This window comes from Populus alba, chromosome 1 (genome assembly GCF_005239225.2).
Source record: "Populus alba chromosome 1, ASM523922v2, whole genome shotgun sequence".
Taxonomy (NCBI): domain Eukaryota; kingdom Viridiplantae; phylum Streptophyta; class Magnoliopsida; order Malpighiales; family Salicaceae; genus Populus; species Populus alba.
Window position 1 is genome coordinate 1,943,278 of NC_133284.1, and position 18,021 is coordinate 1,961,298.

Below are 18,021 nucleotides of genomic sequence, written 5' to 3' on the forward strand. Positions count from 1 at the left end.
ACACCTCTTCTAACCAGCACACCTCGGGTGTTGAGTCTGTTAATAATAGCCATCCAATAGAAGATCTCCACTTTAGGAGGGACTACACCTTTCCAGATTCCAGCAAAAGAGAAGCCATTGGTAGAATAGTGAGTTGGGCTTAGCAGCCCACATAGAGATTTAACTGAAAATCTTCCTGATTTGTTGTCCTTCCATATTAGTCTATCCTCTGATTCGCTGTCTAAATGCACCTTTGAGAGAACGATATATAATTGTTCTAACAAACCAATGTTTCGACCCCTCAAAGGCCTTGACCAGGAAAAGAGCCATATCCATTCAAAACCATCCCACATTCCCATCTTGTCAATGCTGGCATCTTTATCATTGGATAAACGGTAAAGAGTAGGGAAACGATTTGCAAGACAGTGATTGGCAACCCAAATATCATGCCAAAACGTTGTTCTCTTGCCATTACCAATAAGAACCATAGATTGATGGGACATAATCTCTTGCAATCTGTTATCTTTAATACAATGGTTAATCATACACGTCCATGTGCTGCCAGTTCCTGAAAGAGGGGTTTGTGGCAGGAAACTGGAGCTGTTTGTGTTGTGTATGAATTTGATCAATTCCTTCCATAAGCTTGATTCCTCCGAACCCAACCTCCATTGCCATTTATACAGCAATGCTGTATTTTTATCCCTTAAAGACCCAATCCCAAGGCCCCCTATCCTTTTCGGGAGAGAAACTGTTGACCAGCTGACATTGCATAATTTCCTGCTTTCCTCTTTTCCAGACCATAGAAAAGATCTGAACTTTCTCTCAATTGTTGTTGCAACTGTTGCTGGCATGGGAAATAAAGATAGATAGTAGATGGGCAAGTTACTTAGAACAGATTTAAGTAGACACAATCTACCTCCAATAGATAGAAATCTGCCTTTCCATGCAGCCAACCTGCTGCTGAATTTGCTGATAATAGGCTTCCACATTGAAACTCTGTTCATATTTGCACCGATGGGAAGACCAAGATATGTGATTGGGAGTAGTTCCTGCTTGCACCTAAGAATCTGCGCTGAGTGGCGGCATACATGATCTTCAATACCCACGCCAATAATACTGCTTTTGTAGAAGTTAACTTTCAGCCCTGATATAAGTTCAAAGCATAAAAGGATATGCTTTATGTTCTGTAAACTGGATAGGGAAGCTGAACTGAATATAAGGGTATCATCCGCAAACTGCAAGTGAGATAATGCAGGACCAGAACTGCTGAAATTCAGACCTTCAATCAATTCCATATCACAACCACGCTGCAGCATACAACTCAACCCCTGGACGGCAAGATTAAAGAGAAAAGGAGAGAGCGGATCTCCTTGGCGTAATCCTTTTTCCAAGCTGAATTCCTCTGTGGGAGAGCCATTAACAAGAACAGACATCTTTGCTGTAGAAATACATTGCATAATCCACCCTCTCCATCTGGATCCAAAGCCCATACTAGCCATAACTTCGTTAATGTATTCCCATATGACAGAATCAAATGCTTTATGAAAGTCAAGTTTGAAAAGATAAGCTTTACCATGGTTTTCCTTGATGTAAGCAATAGCCTCATTTGCAATCAATACACTGTCAAGTATTTGCCTACCTTTGATGAAAGCAGTTTGATTGTCTGTAATAACTTCTGGCATAACATGTTTCAATCTGATTGCCAGCAACTTTGATATAATCTTATATAAGCTTCCCACCAAACTGATAGGTCTAAAGTCCGCCAACTTTGCAGCACAATTTATCTTAGGAATGAGTGTAACAAAGGAGTTGTTGATGCCTGAAGGGAGAAGGTTAGATTGATAAAAGTCTTCAACCATACGGGTGATGTCCCCGCCTATAGTACTCCAAGCTTTCTTAATAAAGGTAAAATTAATACCATCAGGACCTGGTGCCTTATTTCCTTCACAATCCCAAACCGCAGCTTTGATTTCCTCTGTAGAGAACGGGCATTCCAGAGCAACCGAGGATGAGGGCTTCAACTTTTGAAATTCCAGATGATAACATGAAGGTCGTGGTCTGTCATGATGGGAGTATAAATTACGGAAGAAGTTGAAGACAGCTATCTTCATCTCGGCAGGCTTAGACAACATATTCCCATCAACTTCCAGTGATGAAATCAGGTTTCGTTTCTGTCTTATTGTTGCAGCTAAATGAAAAAAACGTGTGTTCTTGTCCCCAAGCTTGCACCACTGCACCCTTGACTTCTGATGCCAGATAGACTCTTGCATTATATACAGAGTTCGAAGTTTGGAGACAATGACATTGCTTCTAATTAATTCATCAGCTGACAGGTCTCTGCATTCTTTGAGATTGTCAAGGGAGTCAGCTTCTGACTCCAGCTCCTTGATTTGGTTAGACATGTTGCCCACAACTTCTTTGTTCCAGTGCTTACATCTCTCCTTTAACATCTTGAAAGCTGAGACCATGTTCCCTCTACCAGTTGATGAGACTGAAATGGAGTTCCAGAAACTTTGTATCATCTTCCTGAAGTCAGCCATCAGCCACCAACAGTTCATAAACCGGAATGGTTTTGGTCCCCAATTCTTGTAGTCTAATAACAGCTGCAGGGGTCTATGGTCAGAAGAGAACCTTGGGAGACCGAATAAAGTAGAGGCTGGAAGAAGCTGCAGCCAATCACCCGATACGAAAATTCTGTCAATTCGACTTGCTGCGTTACCTCTAGACCAAGTAAATCTTTTTCCATTTAAGGGGAGATCAAGAAGTTCGCAACTATCAATACACTGCTTGAATCTTGACATAGCAGCAGATACTTTTGAACCACCTTTACGATCCGAGGATGACAAAGTTTCATTGAAGTCACCAGCAAGACACCATGGAGTGCTAACACTATCTTTGAAAGTAATCAAGTAGTCCCATAATTCTTTCTTCAGGGTACCATCAATCGGAGCATAAATAAAGGATACCAAGCAATCCAAATTATAACGAGTAAAAGTGCCTTCTACATGTAAAATACGCCCATTCAGAGCAATTGAGCATCTAGATACACAAAAAGAAGCTGGATTCCATATACATAAAATCCCCCCAGAAAGGCCTATAGAGGGGACTGCATACCAGTCTCTAGCACGCCGACCCCAGATAGAGCTAATAATACTGTCATGAATATTTTCTAATTTTGTTTCTAAAATACCCAGAACATCAATAGACAATTTCCTACCCAAATTCCTCACACATCTTTTTTTTACTCTGCTCCCTAAACCACAAACATTCCAAACAACAATACTACCCATAAAATGGATGTAAGAACCATACCATCAGACTGGATAAAATTGACTTACTCATTTTTCCTTCGTAGCCACTCCTCCTGCTCATTATCTATGAGTCCCTGTATTGTTTGTGTCATCAGGTGATTATCATCATGCACCTGAAGGATAGCTTTTCCAACTTCCCAGCAAGCATTAGCTTCCTCCCAAGAGCCGGATCGTAAAGAGTCAGCAACTTGGTTACCATGAGCTGCAGGGGATTGATAGTGTGAGCTATTGGCCTCATCATCACCCACATGTTCCTTCCCACAACAGATAATTGCGTTTCTGTTCTTAATGCCATTGTCCCACACTGCTTGTATGACATTGAGTATTAGAAGTGCCCCAGCTGCAACAACAGAGATGGAAACCCATGGATTATGGAAGTAGTTTTGTTTCAAGGCTGCAATCCATTGGTGCCTCCGCTTTCTGCTGTAGTTATTCAGACCTTCAACGACATCAGCAAAATAAAATCGATTACTGTCAACAACATTTCCTCTGTCAAGATCATGGAGAGCACACATAACTGCAACATTATCACTGAGCCAATAATCTATAATTCCTTTCTTAGCAAGTATTTCTACATCATTAGTACCACGAACAAGGTTTCTGATGGTAGCTATATAGTCACTTACGTATCCACCTCTGCATTGGCATTGCTCAAAGGCGTGGATGTTTCTAAATAACTTCTCTGTACAATCCTCTAAAAATAGTGGTGGTATTTCCAGTATCCCTTTATGTAAATCAAAGTTCATGTCAAATATTTTTTCCTTGGACCCCAACTTAAACTTGACTCCAGATTCATGGAGCTCCATTGCACTTGGTGTGGTTCGAGTTCGAAGAGCCTGTGGCTGTTTTGCTGGCTGGTGACACTTTCTTAGAAAGTCAACAAAATGCTCTACTTCAGAGGATTTGATTTGCTCCGAAATGGCTTTTGGCACCCATGAACCCCTAAATGCGCCTGATAAGAAATGACGAGTAAGCTCAATCATGGAATATCCGACCAGTGTTTTGGAAAGCTTAAGCAAGTCGTCAAGAATGAAGAACGGAATCTGATTTTCAAGCAAGCACGTGTCAAACGTTATGTCTTCTATCATAAATGGTTTACCGAATATATGGTCGTTGTTTCTTCGGATGAAAGGGGAAAACTGTATCAGGAAGACCATAATGATGAAGGAGCTATCTAGCAACATCATTTTCACGAAGTCCTCTGAACTAATATTTTCAAAATTATCTGCGTAACAGTTGCGCAATCTTGTCTCCCTCTCTGCAATAGCTGCAATGCATTCCTTCACACTTACCTGACTCACTTCAAGAAACTCTTGCAGGAATATTTTTTTATGCTCTTCCATTTCTTTCAGCTCTTCTTTTCCATGGTGAATGGGCCCAATGGAGACTAGTTGAGGCGTGTAGGCATGATCCTTCGAGTCGCGTAGTCTTTTAGGAACTCTGTAGATGGAACACTTTTTAGAGAAGGCATGCAAGGTTTCCAACTCCCCTTCCACAGACGCTGTTAATTTGTCAATGTCAAGCGAAACATGATCATTCCTTTTCATCTGCTCAGTTGATGTTCCGACTTTCTCCATCCTGTGACACAAATCTCATTTGATCAGATGTTTGCCGGAATCACAGAGAATCACCAGATCAATCATTGAAATGATCTCTACAGTCAAGATTACCAAATCATTTAATTAATACGGATGCTTAAACAAATTCCAACACAAATGTAAAGAGGAAATGAAAATATCACACAAAATATTGTCAAACATTCACAAAAATATTTGGGAGGAATCAAATCTGAATTATTACAGCATACGTAGCTTCTCTAAACTACAACTTTCATACTTAGATTTGCTTCAAATCATATATAAAGAAAACACTCAGCGGCCTTCTGACAGAAACGAAAAACTCACTCAGTAGCTCTAGGTTTTTTCACAAACTATGGTCCGAAGTGTTTCTGATCAGAATCTTCTTGAATGTTTTGTTCCTGTATTTCAGTTCTTATTCTACACAAAGTCTTCGTCAATATAGACTTTTGCAGCTAAACAATAAATCAGCATTATATATGAAGTGGGGTTGACCACAGCTGTTCTTCCTGGTTTGAATTATTTTATAAAATAATTTTTATTTAAAAATCTATTAAAATAACTTCTTACTTCAACACATTAAAACCTCATGTTAATTCTCTTTTGCTTTATGGTTCGTGAAACTCAAACGTTGCCATTGCCATAGATGACCCTAATGTGAATTGAATCCTGTTTATGCATGCTCTATCGTTAGCTTCAGACTTTTATTTGCTGGACCACAAACAATAAGTGGGGTCTGTTCCAGCTGGTGTCCCGTGACTCGTTGAATAATCTCTCCTGTCAAAATTACCAAATCACTTAATTAATACGGATGCTTAAACAAATTCCAACACAAATATTGTAAAAAGGAAATGAAAATATCACACAAATTATTATCAAACAATCACAAAAATATTTGGAAGGAACCGAATCTGAATTATTACAACATACATGGCTCTAAATTACAATTCACCATCGCTTGTTCTTCTGCACACTGAGCTTGTTTGATAATATAATTGTAATTGTTTTTTAAATAAATTTTAGTATTAAAATATATATTAATGATTTTTTTTTATTTTTTAAAAATTATTTTTAATATTATTATATTAAAATAATTTGAAAATATTAAAAATATATTAATTTAAAATAAATAAAAAATTAAAAATTTTTAAAAACATTTTTAAAACGTGAAGTCTTCGTCAATTTAAACTCTCCCGGCTGAACCACAAATCAACATTAATAAGAGGGGTCGGTTCCAGCTGTCGTCTTGTTGAGTAAAAATCAGCAGTAATACTAAGTGGGGTCGGTTCCAACCATGGATATTTAGTTACAAAAATTAAATGCCTTTATTTTTCGTGGGCATATGACGGCTAAGTTGACGAAGGTTATACTTATGATGATTCCCTCTTTTTTAACTTTATTGTTTGCTTGTTCTAATATGTTACTGAAGGAAATCACAGAGCACACTGTTTATTTACAGGAAAAAAAGAAAAGAAACAAAAGAACAATTGAAATGGCAGAATCTAAACAGCTTGAATGATAGAACACACTGCTTGTATGACAGTAAGTAGGAGGAGCATTCCAGCTGCAATAACAGAGATTATGGTCCACGGATTGTCGAAATACTTATGTTTCAGAGCTGCCTTCCATTTGTGCGTACGCCTTTTGTAATACTTCTCCAGATGTTCAACGACATCAGAAAAATAGAAGTCTTAAGAGGGCATCGTTATCACGAAGCCAATTCTCCACAATTCCTTTTCTTGCGAGTATTTCTAAGTCCTTGGAAGCATGAACAACCAAATTGATCATCATGATATAGTGACCTATAAAACCAGAACCGAAATGGCATTGCTCAAAGGCTTGGACATTCCTGAATAACGTTTCTGTGTCATCCTCAATCTTTAAACATGGAATTTCCAGTGTCCCTTTATCAGCGTCGTAGTTTTTTGCTGGACCCCGACTTAAACCTGACTCCAGCTTGATGGAGATCCATTATTGCACTGGGTGTGCTTAGATTATCAATTTCCTTTTCCTTTAGCTGTTTTTGCTCTGTTGGCTGCTGACAGATTCTCAGAAAAGCAACAAAATGCTCTACTTCACAGAACTTGATTTTCTCCAAATTGTCGTGGGGCACCCATGAAGACCATCTGTGTGTCAAGAATACTAAGGTAAGCTCAATCAAGGAAATAGGGCACCTTATTTTGGATAGCTTAATCAAGTCTTCTAGAATGAAGAATGGAAGCTGATTTTCAAGCAAGCACATGTCCCTGGATACATCACTGATCATCCAAGGTTTACCGAATATACGGTCATTTCTGCATCCAATGTTTCCGAAGCCAATATTTTCGAAGCAAATCCTCAGTAAGACCATGATGAAGAAGGAGCAATCGAGAAGTATCAGTTTCACAAATTTTTCACTGCTAAGCTTTTCAAAGGTTGCTGCATAACAGTTTCGCAATCTAGTTTCCTTCTCTGCAATAAATGCAATAAAATCCTCAAGGTTTACCTCGCTGAATTTAAGAAAATCTTGAAGGTACATTTTCTTATGCTCTTCCATTTCTTGTAGCTCTTTTTTTCCATGGTGAAGTGGGCCGATGGAGACTACTTGAGGTGTATAAGCTCGTCTATTTAACTTGAGTAGTCTTTTAGGAACCCTGTAGATTGAACACTCATCGGAGAAAGGACGCAATTTATTGAACTCCTCTTGCATGGACGTTGCTAACTTGTTAGTGTTAACCGAACCATGATCTCCCTTGTTCATCAGCTGATCAGTTGATGTTCCAGCAATCTCCGTCCTGTGTCTCATTGAGTGATCTCTCCTGTCAAAATTACTGTCTCATTTATTAATACGGATGAGTAAACAAATTCCAACACAAATGTAAAAAGGAAATGAAAATATCACACAAAATATTGTCAGACAATCACAAAAATATTTGGAAGGAATCGAATCTGAATTATTTCAACATACATAGCTTCTCTAAATTACAACTTGCATACTTAGATTTGCTTCAAAACATATATATATGCGCGCGCGCGTGTTTAATATTTACACTGACTATGCTTGATGGAGAGTTTAAGAATGTTATATGATATTTCTGCGATGGACATGAATTCTTTATTAGCAAAATACTAAAAAAAAAGATACTTTTACTCTGCAGCACCACAAATCACTATTCATTTTGATAATGTTTTATTTTTTTTTAATTTTTTAATATTTATTTTATTGAAAATTAATTTCCAAAATTTATTTCATTCTACCTTTTATAACCCATAAGGGTGGAGCCACAACATTAGGTTTATGGGGGCAAATTAAAAAAAAAAAAAAAAAACTTTTAGAGGGGCTAAATGTTAAAATTTATTAATTTAAAGGCTAAAATTTATAATTTTTCATGGGGGAGACATTAGGGAAGAATTTGTAGGGCCTGCCACCCTCTACCTCTGTCCTTGATGATCCAAGTCATGGATTTAATGATTTTTTTTTTAATTTTAATTTTATTCTTCAATATTTAGTTTGTTGAGGATTAACCTTCGTAATTTTGTTTGGATTTACTTTCTATGAGGTTATCAGAGTCTCATGATCCAAGTTATGGGTTTGGCGGGTTAATCTGGTTGATTTAGGTTGTTTTCTCTTTTTAATTGACTTTTTTTAATTTCATCCTTCAATATTTTATTTATTAGGAATTAGTCTTCCTATTTTTTTTTTTATTTGCTTTGTATGAGGTTATATCGGTCTCGTGATTCAAGTCGCGGGTTTGATTGGTTAATCTATGTTGAATTGTGTCATTTTTTAAATTAATTTATTTTTTAAATTTCAACATTGGATTAATTGAAAATTAGATCTCATAATTTTTTTTTTAATTTTTTCTATAAAGTTATCATAATCTCGTGACTTGAGTTTTTAGTTTGGTAAGTAAACCCGGGTTAACTTAAAACTTTTTTTAGATCTTTTTTTAATTAGATATTTTTTTAATTTCATCCTTAAACATTGAGTTAATTGAGGATTTGGTTTCATAGTTTGTTTCAATTTATTTTTTATGGAGTTATCATGATCTCATGACCAGAGTTGTGGATTTGACAAGTTAGATACATGTCAATCCAATATATTTTTATTTCAATTTTTTTTTGAAAAAAATATTGTCTTGATTTTTTATAGTGAAACTATACTTTTTACTGATCGTTCAGGTTATTTTTAAATCCATCAACTCCATTGAGTCAGCCCCTATATTTAATTTTTTTCTGCTAAAAAAAAACCTTTAGCAACCTCTAAACAGTTATATTTTTATGTTCAAAATAAATTATCCAACTAATAATAAAGCACGAGCAAATGATCTTTTCTCCAACAAACAAGAAATCTTTTATTACTTTTTTGTTTTAATATGTTGCATCTTTTATTGGATACGAGGGATAACATTAAGAAGGATAAGGACTCTCAAATACTCTCATTTATATTTTTCAATCCTCTTAACTCGATGAATTACCTCTCATCTTTCCTTTTCTTTGTAATTCTCAAGATGTAATAAGTATGATAAAAAAAATGATAAAGCTTCTCGAATCAACTCGGGCTAACATAACAAACTTGTAAACTAAGTTGTGAGGTTGGGCCAACCTTATAGAAAGTAAATTGAAGAAAAAATATGTTAATCCCCGATAGTTAAAATATAGAATAATGAAATCGAGAAAAAAATCGGTCAACAAAAAAAAGCCTACAAAAGTAAAACTCCTACAAACCTTGGGTAAGGCTGCCAAAACTCACAAGTTAGATCATGCAAACAAGATAACTTGATAGAAGGCAAACCAAGAAAAATAACAAAGTTTAATTTTAAAATAAATTTAATTTTAAAAGATAAAACTAAAAATATTAAAAAAAAACGACCACCTAAAAATTCCCGAGTTACCCAACCAAACTTGCTTTTTTAAATCATGATATCATAATAACCTAATGGAAAGGAAACTTAAGAAAATCATGAAGGCTATTTTTTAAAATGAATAATGTTGAAAGATGAAATCGAACAAAATAAGTGCAAAAAAATAATGGTAACCTTAGATAATTTTTCAAACCTATGACCTTAGTCACTAAATCAGAAACAACCCATCTAGAAAGACTATGAATCCTAAATCCTAAAAAATCAAATGTCGAATGATAAAATAAAATAAAAAAATCAAATATATAAAAGGATCAAGAACAAAAAAAAAATAACAATTAAGAGAATGAGTACTTGATTTGAAAAAAAAAAATGAGAAACAACTCTGATGTTTTGAAATAAATAAGTAGGAAAAGGTAATAAAGCCCTTGAAAGCTTAAAAGTGGGTATGAATGATTAGTCTCCATCGGACCACTTCACCATGGCAAAGAAGAGCTGAAAACAATGGAAGGGCGTAAGATATTGTATTTTTCAAGATTTTTCAAAAAATTCAGCAAGGCATGCTTGGAGGAGTTAGTTAAAGTTGTAGGGGAGAGGGAGACAAGATTGCGTAGCTGTTATGCAGAAACCATTGATCTTAGTAGCGAGGAATATGTGAAAATGATGTTAATGGATAATGTCTTCATCATTGTGATCTTCCTGAAAAATGGTTACGAAGACGTCAACCGTTTATTCAATAAACCATGGATGCTAGGCGATATAGCATTTGACATGTTCTTGATTGAAAATCATCTTCCATTCTTCATTCTTGAGGATTTGTTTAAAGCATCCGAAATAGCCAGCCGTTTCGACGAGGAATGTTCAGTGATTAAGCGTGCCTACAAGTTCTTTAAAGATGATTGGAATTCTTTGTTGAGTACTGAAGGCATTTTGGAGGAAATGAAAGCCTCCGAAGTAGCACATTTTGTTGACCTTGTAAGAAATGTCAGAAGCCATCAGAGCCGAACGCACCAGAAGCACTAGAGTCTATAAACGTACCAAGTGTTACAGAGCTCCAGCAAGCTGGGGTCAAGTTCAAGTTTAGTCCAAGCAAAAGCTTACTTGACATGAAATTCGATAGGGGGATTCTGGAAATCCCACTATTAAGAGTACAGGATAGTACAGAGATCTACTTCAGGAATCTCCAGGCATTTGATAAATGTGATAGTCTGGATCAAGACCATATAGGTGACTATATTTCGATGATTAATTTCCTCTTCATTTCTCCTAAGGATGTGGAAATCCTTGTAGAAAATAGAATCATAGAAAACTGGATACATGACAATGAAGCTGTGTCAACTGTTCTTCACGATATTTCCAAGCTAAATGATCTCTCTCAGAACAATTCCATCTTGGCTGGCCTCGTTTAAGATCTGAATGCATACTGCAAGAGACCTTGGAAAAAACGGAAGGAAATCTTGAAACAAGGTTATTGCAGTGCTCCACGGGCCATAATATCTCTTATTGCAGCAGTTATTCTCCTCGACTCACTGTTATACAGGCAGTGTGTTCTGTTATTGCAGCAGTTATTCTCCTCGACTTCTGATTGCTTTGCACTCCCTTGCTAATCAATGTTAAGCTTCTAATTATCAGTTAGCCTGTTCGTTGAATGATTATTTTTTCGAATAATGAATTTCTGTAAGGTTAACACTATGTGTTACAATGCTATTTCTGAAGAAATGGTTTGATTTTTATGTACAAAGGTGCAAGAGTACCTATAATTAGATACCAGCAGCACAAATGTAATGCATGACCGTACTCAAATTTTGCTTAGATTGTTTTACAGAAGCCTATTCAGCCTTAAGATTAAGGCCCAAATCTATTCAGCTTAGAACTAAGTTATTGCAATACTGAAATGCACTTCAATGCCATTCATTACATGATCCTTTTCTGACTAATTGATAGCATGTTAATTGATACAAACCATTTTGCAGAGCAAACAAGACGAGGAAGAAACTAGCACTGATCATTTAATGAAGTACATTATAGCAATCTCACAGGAAACAAACAGAACACACTTTTATTTGTAGGACACGATCGAAAGGGTAGCACCTATTTCACTTGAATGGCAGAACACACTGCTTGTATGACAGTGAGTATTAGAAGAGCCCCATTCTTTTTGATATACTAATTTTTAAAGTCGTCGCGATGTCGGGTGTGACACCATTTATTTTAATTGTTAGTATAGAGTTTTTTTTTTTAATTTATTGAATATAGTTTATTGTTGTATTGGCATAATTATTGAATAATTTGTTGAATTGTAATTTTTAATGTTGAATTTACCTTAGGATTAGTAATTGAATATGTTGGAATAATTAGTATAGATTGGGTCAATTGGTTGTGACTATTGTTAATATTTGCAAGTTTGTGGATTTGGGTAGTATCCAGTATAGGGGAGGTGCTGTCGAATTTCTTTTAACATTTGAATTTAATTATATAATTATTTGAATAAAATTGGGTAGATGCGTAAAATGAAAACCAGAGCTGGTCGTTCACGTACAGTCGCAGCTAGTTCGTCTAGCAGTGATGATGATATTCCCTTAGGTGCCTCTCAAGAAGAGGCACCTACACCAACTGCGTCATCAACCGATGCTAGCTCTTCCAATGCTAGTTCACAGCGCAGAAGTGGTGTGCCTTCACAGCGGAATCAATTTACCCTCAAGTACGAGGCACAGTGGAAGGACGACCTTTCAATGTAAGTTTGTTAAGGTTTTAGTTTTTTTTAAAAAAAAATTATAACATAATTTATGAAGTTGTCGCACGTGTGCGGCGTCGCGGCGAAAATAACATAGTTTGTTCCCATTTTCTTATCTACAATGTAAATCTATCTATATCTATGGGGATACAAGAAAATATTGTCTTTTGTGGGTGGAAAATGGAATGGGAGTCGCCACCTAGTATTTTGGTTACTAGGAACCCTAACTGGTCTCAAAGATCGGGTACGGGGACTGGTTGCGTAAAGGGAAGGTATTAGCACCCCAAATACGCCCTACCTAAGGTAAGCTGCATTGTTTTATTGTCTGATAAAATCTAAGGTATTTTCATGTTTTTCTAGTTGTTGGTCTGTCTATGGTTCAAGAAAAATTCTTCTCAGTAAGAAAGTCTTTATCTTATCGGGTAAAATCCTAACCGTTCTAATGTCTATACCAAAACTTTATTAATAATATTTAGGAATACGTTTTACGTATAAATTCGTAATCCCAAATACTACTAATAGCACCAAAAAGATTTTTTAGAATTTTTGAAATATTGGCCTAGTTCTCATGGCTTGAATAAACTGGTTATTAAAGCCAAAATGCATGCTAATACATATATTGTTTTGAAAAATTTTCTTTGTTGTGTGAAAATATGATATTATAATATTTATATATATATTGGAGAGACCAGGCCGTATTTTAAAACAAAAACAATTTTTTTGGAAAATATTTTTTTTATGTTTTTGACGAAAATCGGGTATTTTAAATACTGAGCTTGTATCCTTACGGTATAAAAATACAACCCAATATTAATCCGCTTTGATAAAAATATGCAGGAAAAAAAAAAAAAAGCAAAAACATTTTTTATTCTGAAAATCTTTGATATTTTGACGAAAACCGGGTATTTTTAACACTGGTTTTGTATCTTTACGGTATAAAAATACGAACCAACATTAAACACTTTTGACCAAAACATGCAGGAAAATCAACAATATTTTTAAAGATTTTTCAGAATATTTTTTTTTATTTTATAATATATATACACACATATATCATATAATATATAATAATATATAATATAATAGGTTAAGTGGGCGGGCCGGCCCAACTAAATGGGCCGGACAGCCCAGGAAAAAAAACATTGGGCCGAATTCGGCCCACCATAAAACTGGGCCGATCTCGGCCCAACTAAAAATTCACTCCTTGGTCTGGGCCCGACCGGCCCAGATCACAGGGCTGGGCCAGAACCATTCTGGCCCACCCCCAAACTATACTGGGCCAGAATCAGTCTGGCCTAGAGAAGAAAATACAACGCTGGGCCAGCATCAGCCTGGCCCAGCAAACTAAACGGGGGGGAGGGAATTATTTTCCCTCCCCACCTCCTGCATGCAGAAACGATTCTGCATGCAGGAGGAAAACTTAGGCAGCAAAAGGAAGAAAATGCAGGGGGAAGATGCGTACCTGGCGAGGAGGAGGCGGTTGCTGGTGGTGCTGTGGCTCGCGAACGGTGGCTGCGGGCAGGGCTGCGGCTGTTCGAACGGCGGAGGGTGCGGTTGTTATCCACGGTTCGTCGTCGTTCCCCCGGTTTGCTGCTTCGGTTTCGGCTTCTTCAGTTCCCTCCTGGTGTCAGCTTTCCCAAGCTTCTCAACTTTGGGTTCTTTTGTTTCTGGTTTTTTAGTTAAGTGGTTTCTCTCTCCTTCGGTTTCTCTCTCTCTCTTCTTTTGTCTCGGTTTTTTTTCTTCCCTCTCCTCCTGCTTCCCCTTCCCTTTTTTTCGTCCCACTTTCCTTCGGGTCACCTGCTTTTATAGGGGGAGAAGGAGTCTTGGGGCGAACCAAGGTGGAGGCTGGTCGGCCATTGGGCGCGACTGTCAAGGCGTGTGGGCTTCGGTCCCGGTGTGGTGCGCGGCGGGTGGTCGGCCAATGTCTTCAACGGCGTGTGGCCTTCGGTCCGGTCGGTAGGAGAGGGGGACAAGCGCCATTTAAATAAGCTTTCTTTTTTCTTTCTTCCCCGCTGTCTGTTCGGGGGGAGGGAAGAAGAAAGGTGAACAGTGCCGTTCAAAACGGCACCGTTCGGTCCTTTTTTTTTTTTTTTTTAAAATCAGTCCTTAATTTATCCTTTGTTCTATTAAGTCCTCAAATCTGATCCTGATTTTAAGAATAAAATTCAATTGCACCCCCGCTAATTTCGGCCTCCACCCCTCAAGTCGGCCGCGTTTTCCATTCTAATCCCTGGCCTCTGTTTTGTTCAATTACGCCCTCAATTGATTAATAAACTTCCAATTTCTTCAATTAGGCCCCTGGACAGAATAATTTCAGCCCCTCTATTTACGCGCCTCTTCCAATTTGGTCCCTGGTTTCGGATTTTCTTAATTAAGTCCCTGATTGGCCATTAAACTTCAATATTTATGCAATTAAGCCCCTGATTTGGCCTAATAAATTCCAAAAAAATATATTTTGGCCCCAAAACTTAAATTTCTTCTGATTAAAACCCACATTGACTTAAAAATCAATTTTTCTTGCAATCAAAACCCCTATAAAATCCATTAAAAATCCAATTAAGTCCATAAACATCCAAATTTGGGCTTTTCTCCTCAAAATTCAAAATTTCTTATCCATCAGGACTCTCATCATCCAAGAATATACTGTAAAAATCCGATCTTGGTATTTTTTAACCTCCTTGACCAAATCTTCCAACCATTTTCCGAGCGCTCCTGCCTCCTGTTATTTTTCTAACCTTCTTTGGCTATTTATATTATTTTTTGTGGGGACCCAAAAATGGGTTACAACAGCTGCCCCCTCTTTATAATGCTTACGGAGCAAGGGTTTTGCGCAGTAAGTTTTATAAAGATAATCCGATTTGAACTCCCGCAAGTGATCTGGTCGAAGCTTGATCGATCTGAAAATCTTTCTTTACAGCAATCCTCTTCGGCCTAAACCATTGGAATCCCATCTGGCGATTCCCTGAAAATATAAAAACATGAGGTCCCATCTGGCGACCCCCAAGATAGTGAAACACGAGATCCCTTCTGGCGATCTCAAACAACCTGGAATCCCATCTGGCGATTCCTTTTAGCTAACATGAAATACGAGGTCCCATCTGGCAACCTCCAAATAGTGAATCACGAGATCCCTTCTGGCGATCTCCTTTAAACAACTTGGAATCCCATCTGGCGATTCCTTTTAACAATCATGAAATATGCGGTCCCATCTGGCGACCTCCAAATACCAAAATACGAGATCCCTTCTGGCGATCTCTAACAACCTGGAATCCCATCTGGCGATTCCTTTTAACTAACATGAAATACGAGGTCCCATCTGGCAACCTCCCAATAGTGAATCACGAGATCCCTTCTGGCGATCTCCTTTAAACAACTTGGAATCCCATCTGGCGATTCCTTTTAACAATCATGAAATATGCGATCCCATCTGGCGACCTCCAAATACCAAAATACGAGATCCCTTCTGGCGATCTCTAACAACCTGGAATCCCATCTGGCAATTCCTTTTATGAAAATATGAGGTCCCTTCTGGCGACCTTCATCCAAATACGAGATCCCTTCTGGTGATCTCAACCAACTTGGAATCCCATCTGGCGATTCCCTGTTATTCAAAACTGAAATATGAAGTCCCTTCTGGCGACCTTCATTGAAGTACGAGATCCCTTCTGGCGATCTCTTTTAACCAAACAACTTGGAATCCCATCTGGCAATTCCCTGTTATTCAAAACTGAAATATGAAGTCCCTTCTGGCGACCTTCATTGAAGTACGAGATCCCTTCTGGCGATCTCTTTTAACCAAACAACTTGGAATCCCATCTGGCGATTCCCTTTTACCGATTGCGATCGATGTCGTTCTTCCAGCTGTCAGGATTTGAAAAAATATTATCTTCTCTTCTTGTTGTTCTAGAATCCACTCAATGATTCCTTCTTCATCCACAATCTTGCGGGAGTGCACTAAGATCTCCTCCTGTAACGATAAAAGAGATACATGCAATGATTTTATGATTAGATGCAATGCATGCCTTCGTACCTGGTTTTGAAACATAGGCCCCATCATCTTCTTCCAGTTCATGAAGCTCTTTCTTATCATGAGCTTGCTTTTGAAGTCGTATGCTGGATTCATCTCCCGTCTTGCCCTTTTTTACTTATCATATTCTTGGAGAAGAAGTCTTTGACTTTCCTCCAGTAGTCCGCTTTTCAGAATGTAAGACTTGTTATTGCCTTTTTGTCATGCTTTTGTCAAATGCTTTAGCTTGGTTTTCAAATCTATAGGCTTCCGTAAAAACTTTTCATAAAAAACATTTTGTACATGCCCCCAGTGTAGGGGTGTGATCCTAGTCTGAGCTTTTATATAGAGAAGAAATTCGTTCAATCGATGCTAGACTTTTAAATGAGTGATGAGATGCGCTGTTGGGATTAATGCAAAAATGATTGTTGTGAGATCAATGCACAAAAGGAAAGAAATCCATGGCCAAACTTTGCTTTATTGATTTAGAGGCCTACATCAAGCATAATATCTTTTTACAGAGTCAGAATTCACAGGTCGAGCTAGGTCTTCTCCATCCATTCTAGCTAACTTCAACGCTCCTCCTGAGAATGCCTTCGTTACTATATAAGGACCCTCGTAGTTTGGTGCCCATTTGCTTTGATCATCTCCGGGTAATGACAATATTTTCTTCAATACTAGATCTCCTTCTTGAAACAACCGCAGTCTAACCTTCTTATCATACGCCTTAGCCATTCGTTTCTGGTAAAGCTGGTGATGACATATTGCGGCTATCCTCTTTTCACTAATCAGGTTCAGTTGCTCGTGTCTCACTTTGGCCCACTCGGCCTCTTCTAACTCTGAATCTATTAACACTCTTAACGACGGGATTTCCACTTCCAAAGGCATCACTGCTTCCATACCGTACACCAAAGAATATGGGGTAGCCCCTGTCGAGGTTCGAACTGCGGTGCGATATGCATGAAGGGCAAATGATAACATCTCATGCCAATCCTTATAGGTGACTACCATCTTCTGAATAATCTTTTTGACATTCTTGTTAGCAGCTTCTACCGCCCCATTCATTTTCTGTCTATATGGCGAAGAATTGGAATGCTTGATTTTCCATTTCGTGCAGAGCTCTACCATCATCTTGCCGTTGAAATTCTGGGCATTATCAGTTATAATCTTTTCTGGTGGACCATACCGACATATCAAATCTCTCTCGATAAATTTCTTCACCACTTTTTGCGTCACATGCGCAAATGACCCGGCTTCGACCCATTTTATGAAGTAGTCAATAGCCACGAGGATAAATCTATGACCATTGCTCGCTTTTGGGTTTACAGGTCCAATCACATCAATTCCCCACATCGCGAAGGGCCATGGAGATGTTAAGTTAAACAGAGGAGCTGGTGGCATATTGACCTTGTCACTATAAATTTGACATTTGTGACATTTTCTGACATAGTTGATACAGTCTTTTTCTAGTGTCATCCAAAAATAACCAGCCCTTTGGATTTTCCTTGCCATCATATGCCCACTAGCATGGGTTGAGCAAATCCCTTCATGGACCTCTTTTAATGCCCTTCTA

General features: G+C 37.7%; 1 protein-coding gene and 1 pseudogene across 1 annotated transcript; one reads left to right on the plus strand and one right to left on the minus strand.

The window, feature by feature from the left end:
- Nucleotides 1-6,369: 6,369 nt before the first annotated feature.
- LOC118061488 (UPF0481 protein At3g47200-like) lies at nt 6,370-7,658 on the minus strand (annotated as a pseudogene).
- Nucleotides 7,659-10,212: 2,554 nt separating this feature from the next.
- On the plus strand, nt 10,213-11,117 carry LOC118061487 (UPF0481 protein At3g47200-like). The gene is made up of 2 exons (XM_035074928.1): nt 10,213-10,662; nt 10,698-11,117. Exons 1-2 carry the CDS (start codon nt 10,213-10,215, stop codon nt 11,115-11,117), a joined length of 870 nt encoding a protein of 289 aa, XP_034930819.1.
- Nucleotides 11,118-18,021: the final 6,904 nt, after the last annotated feature.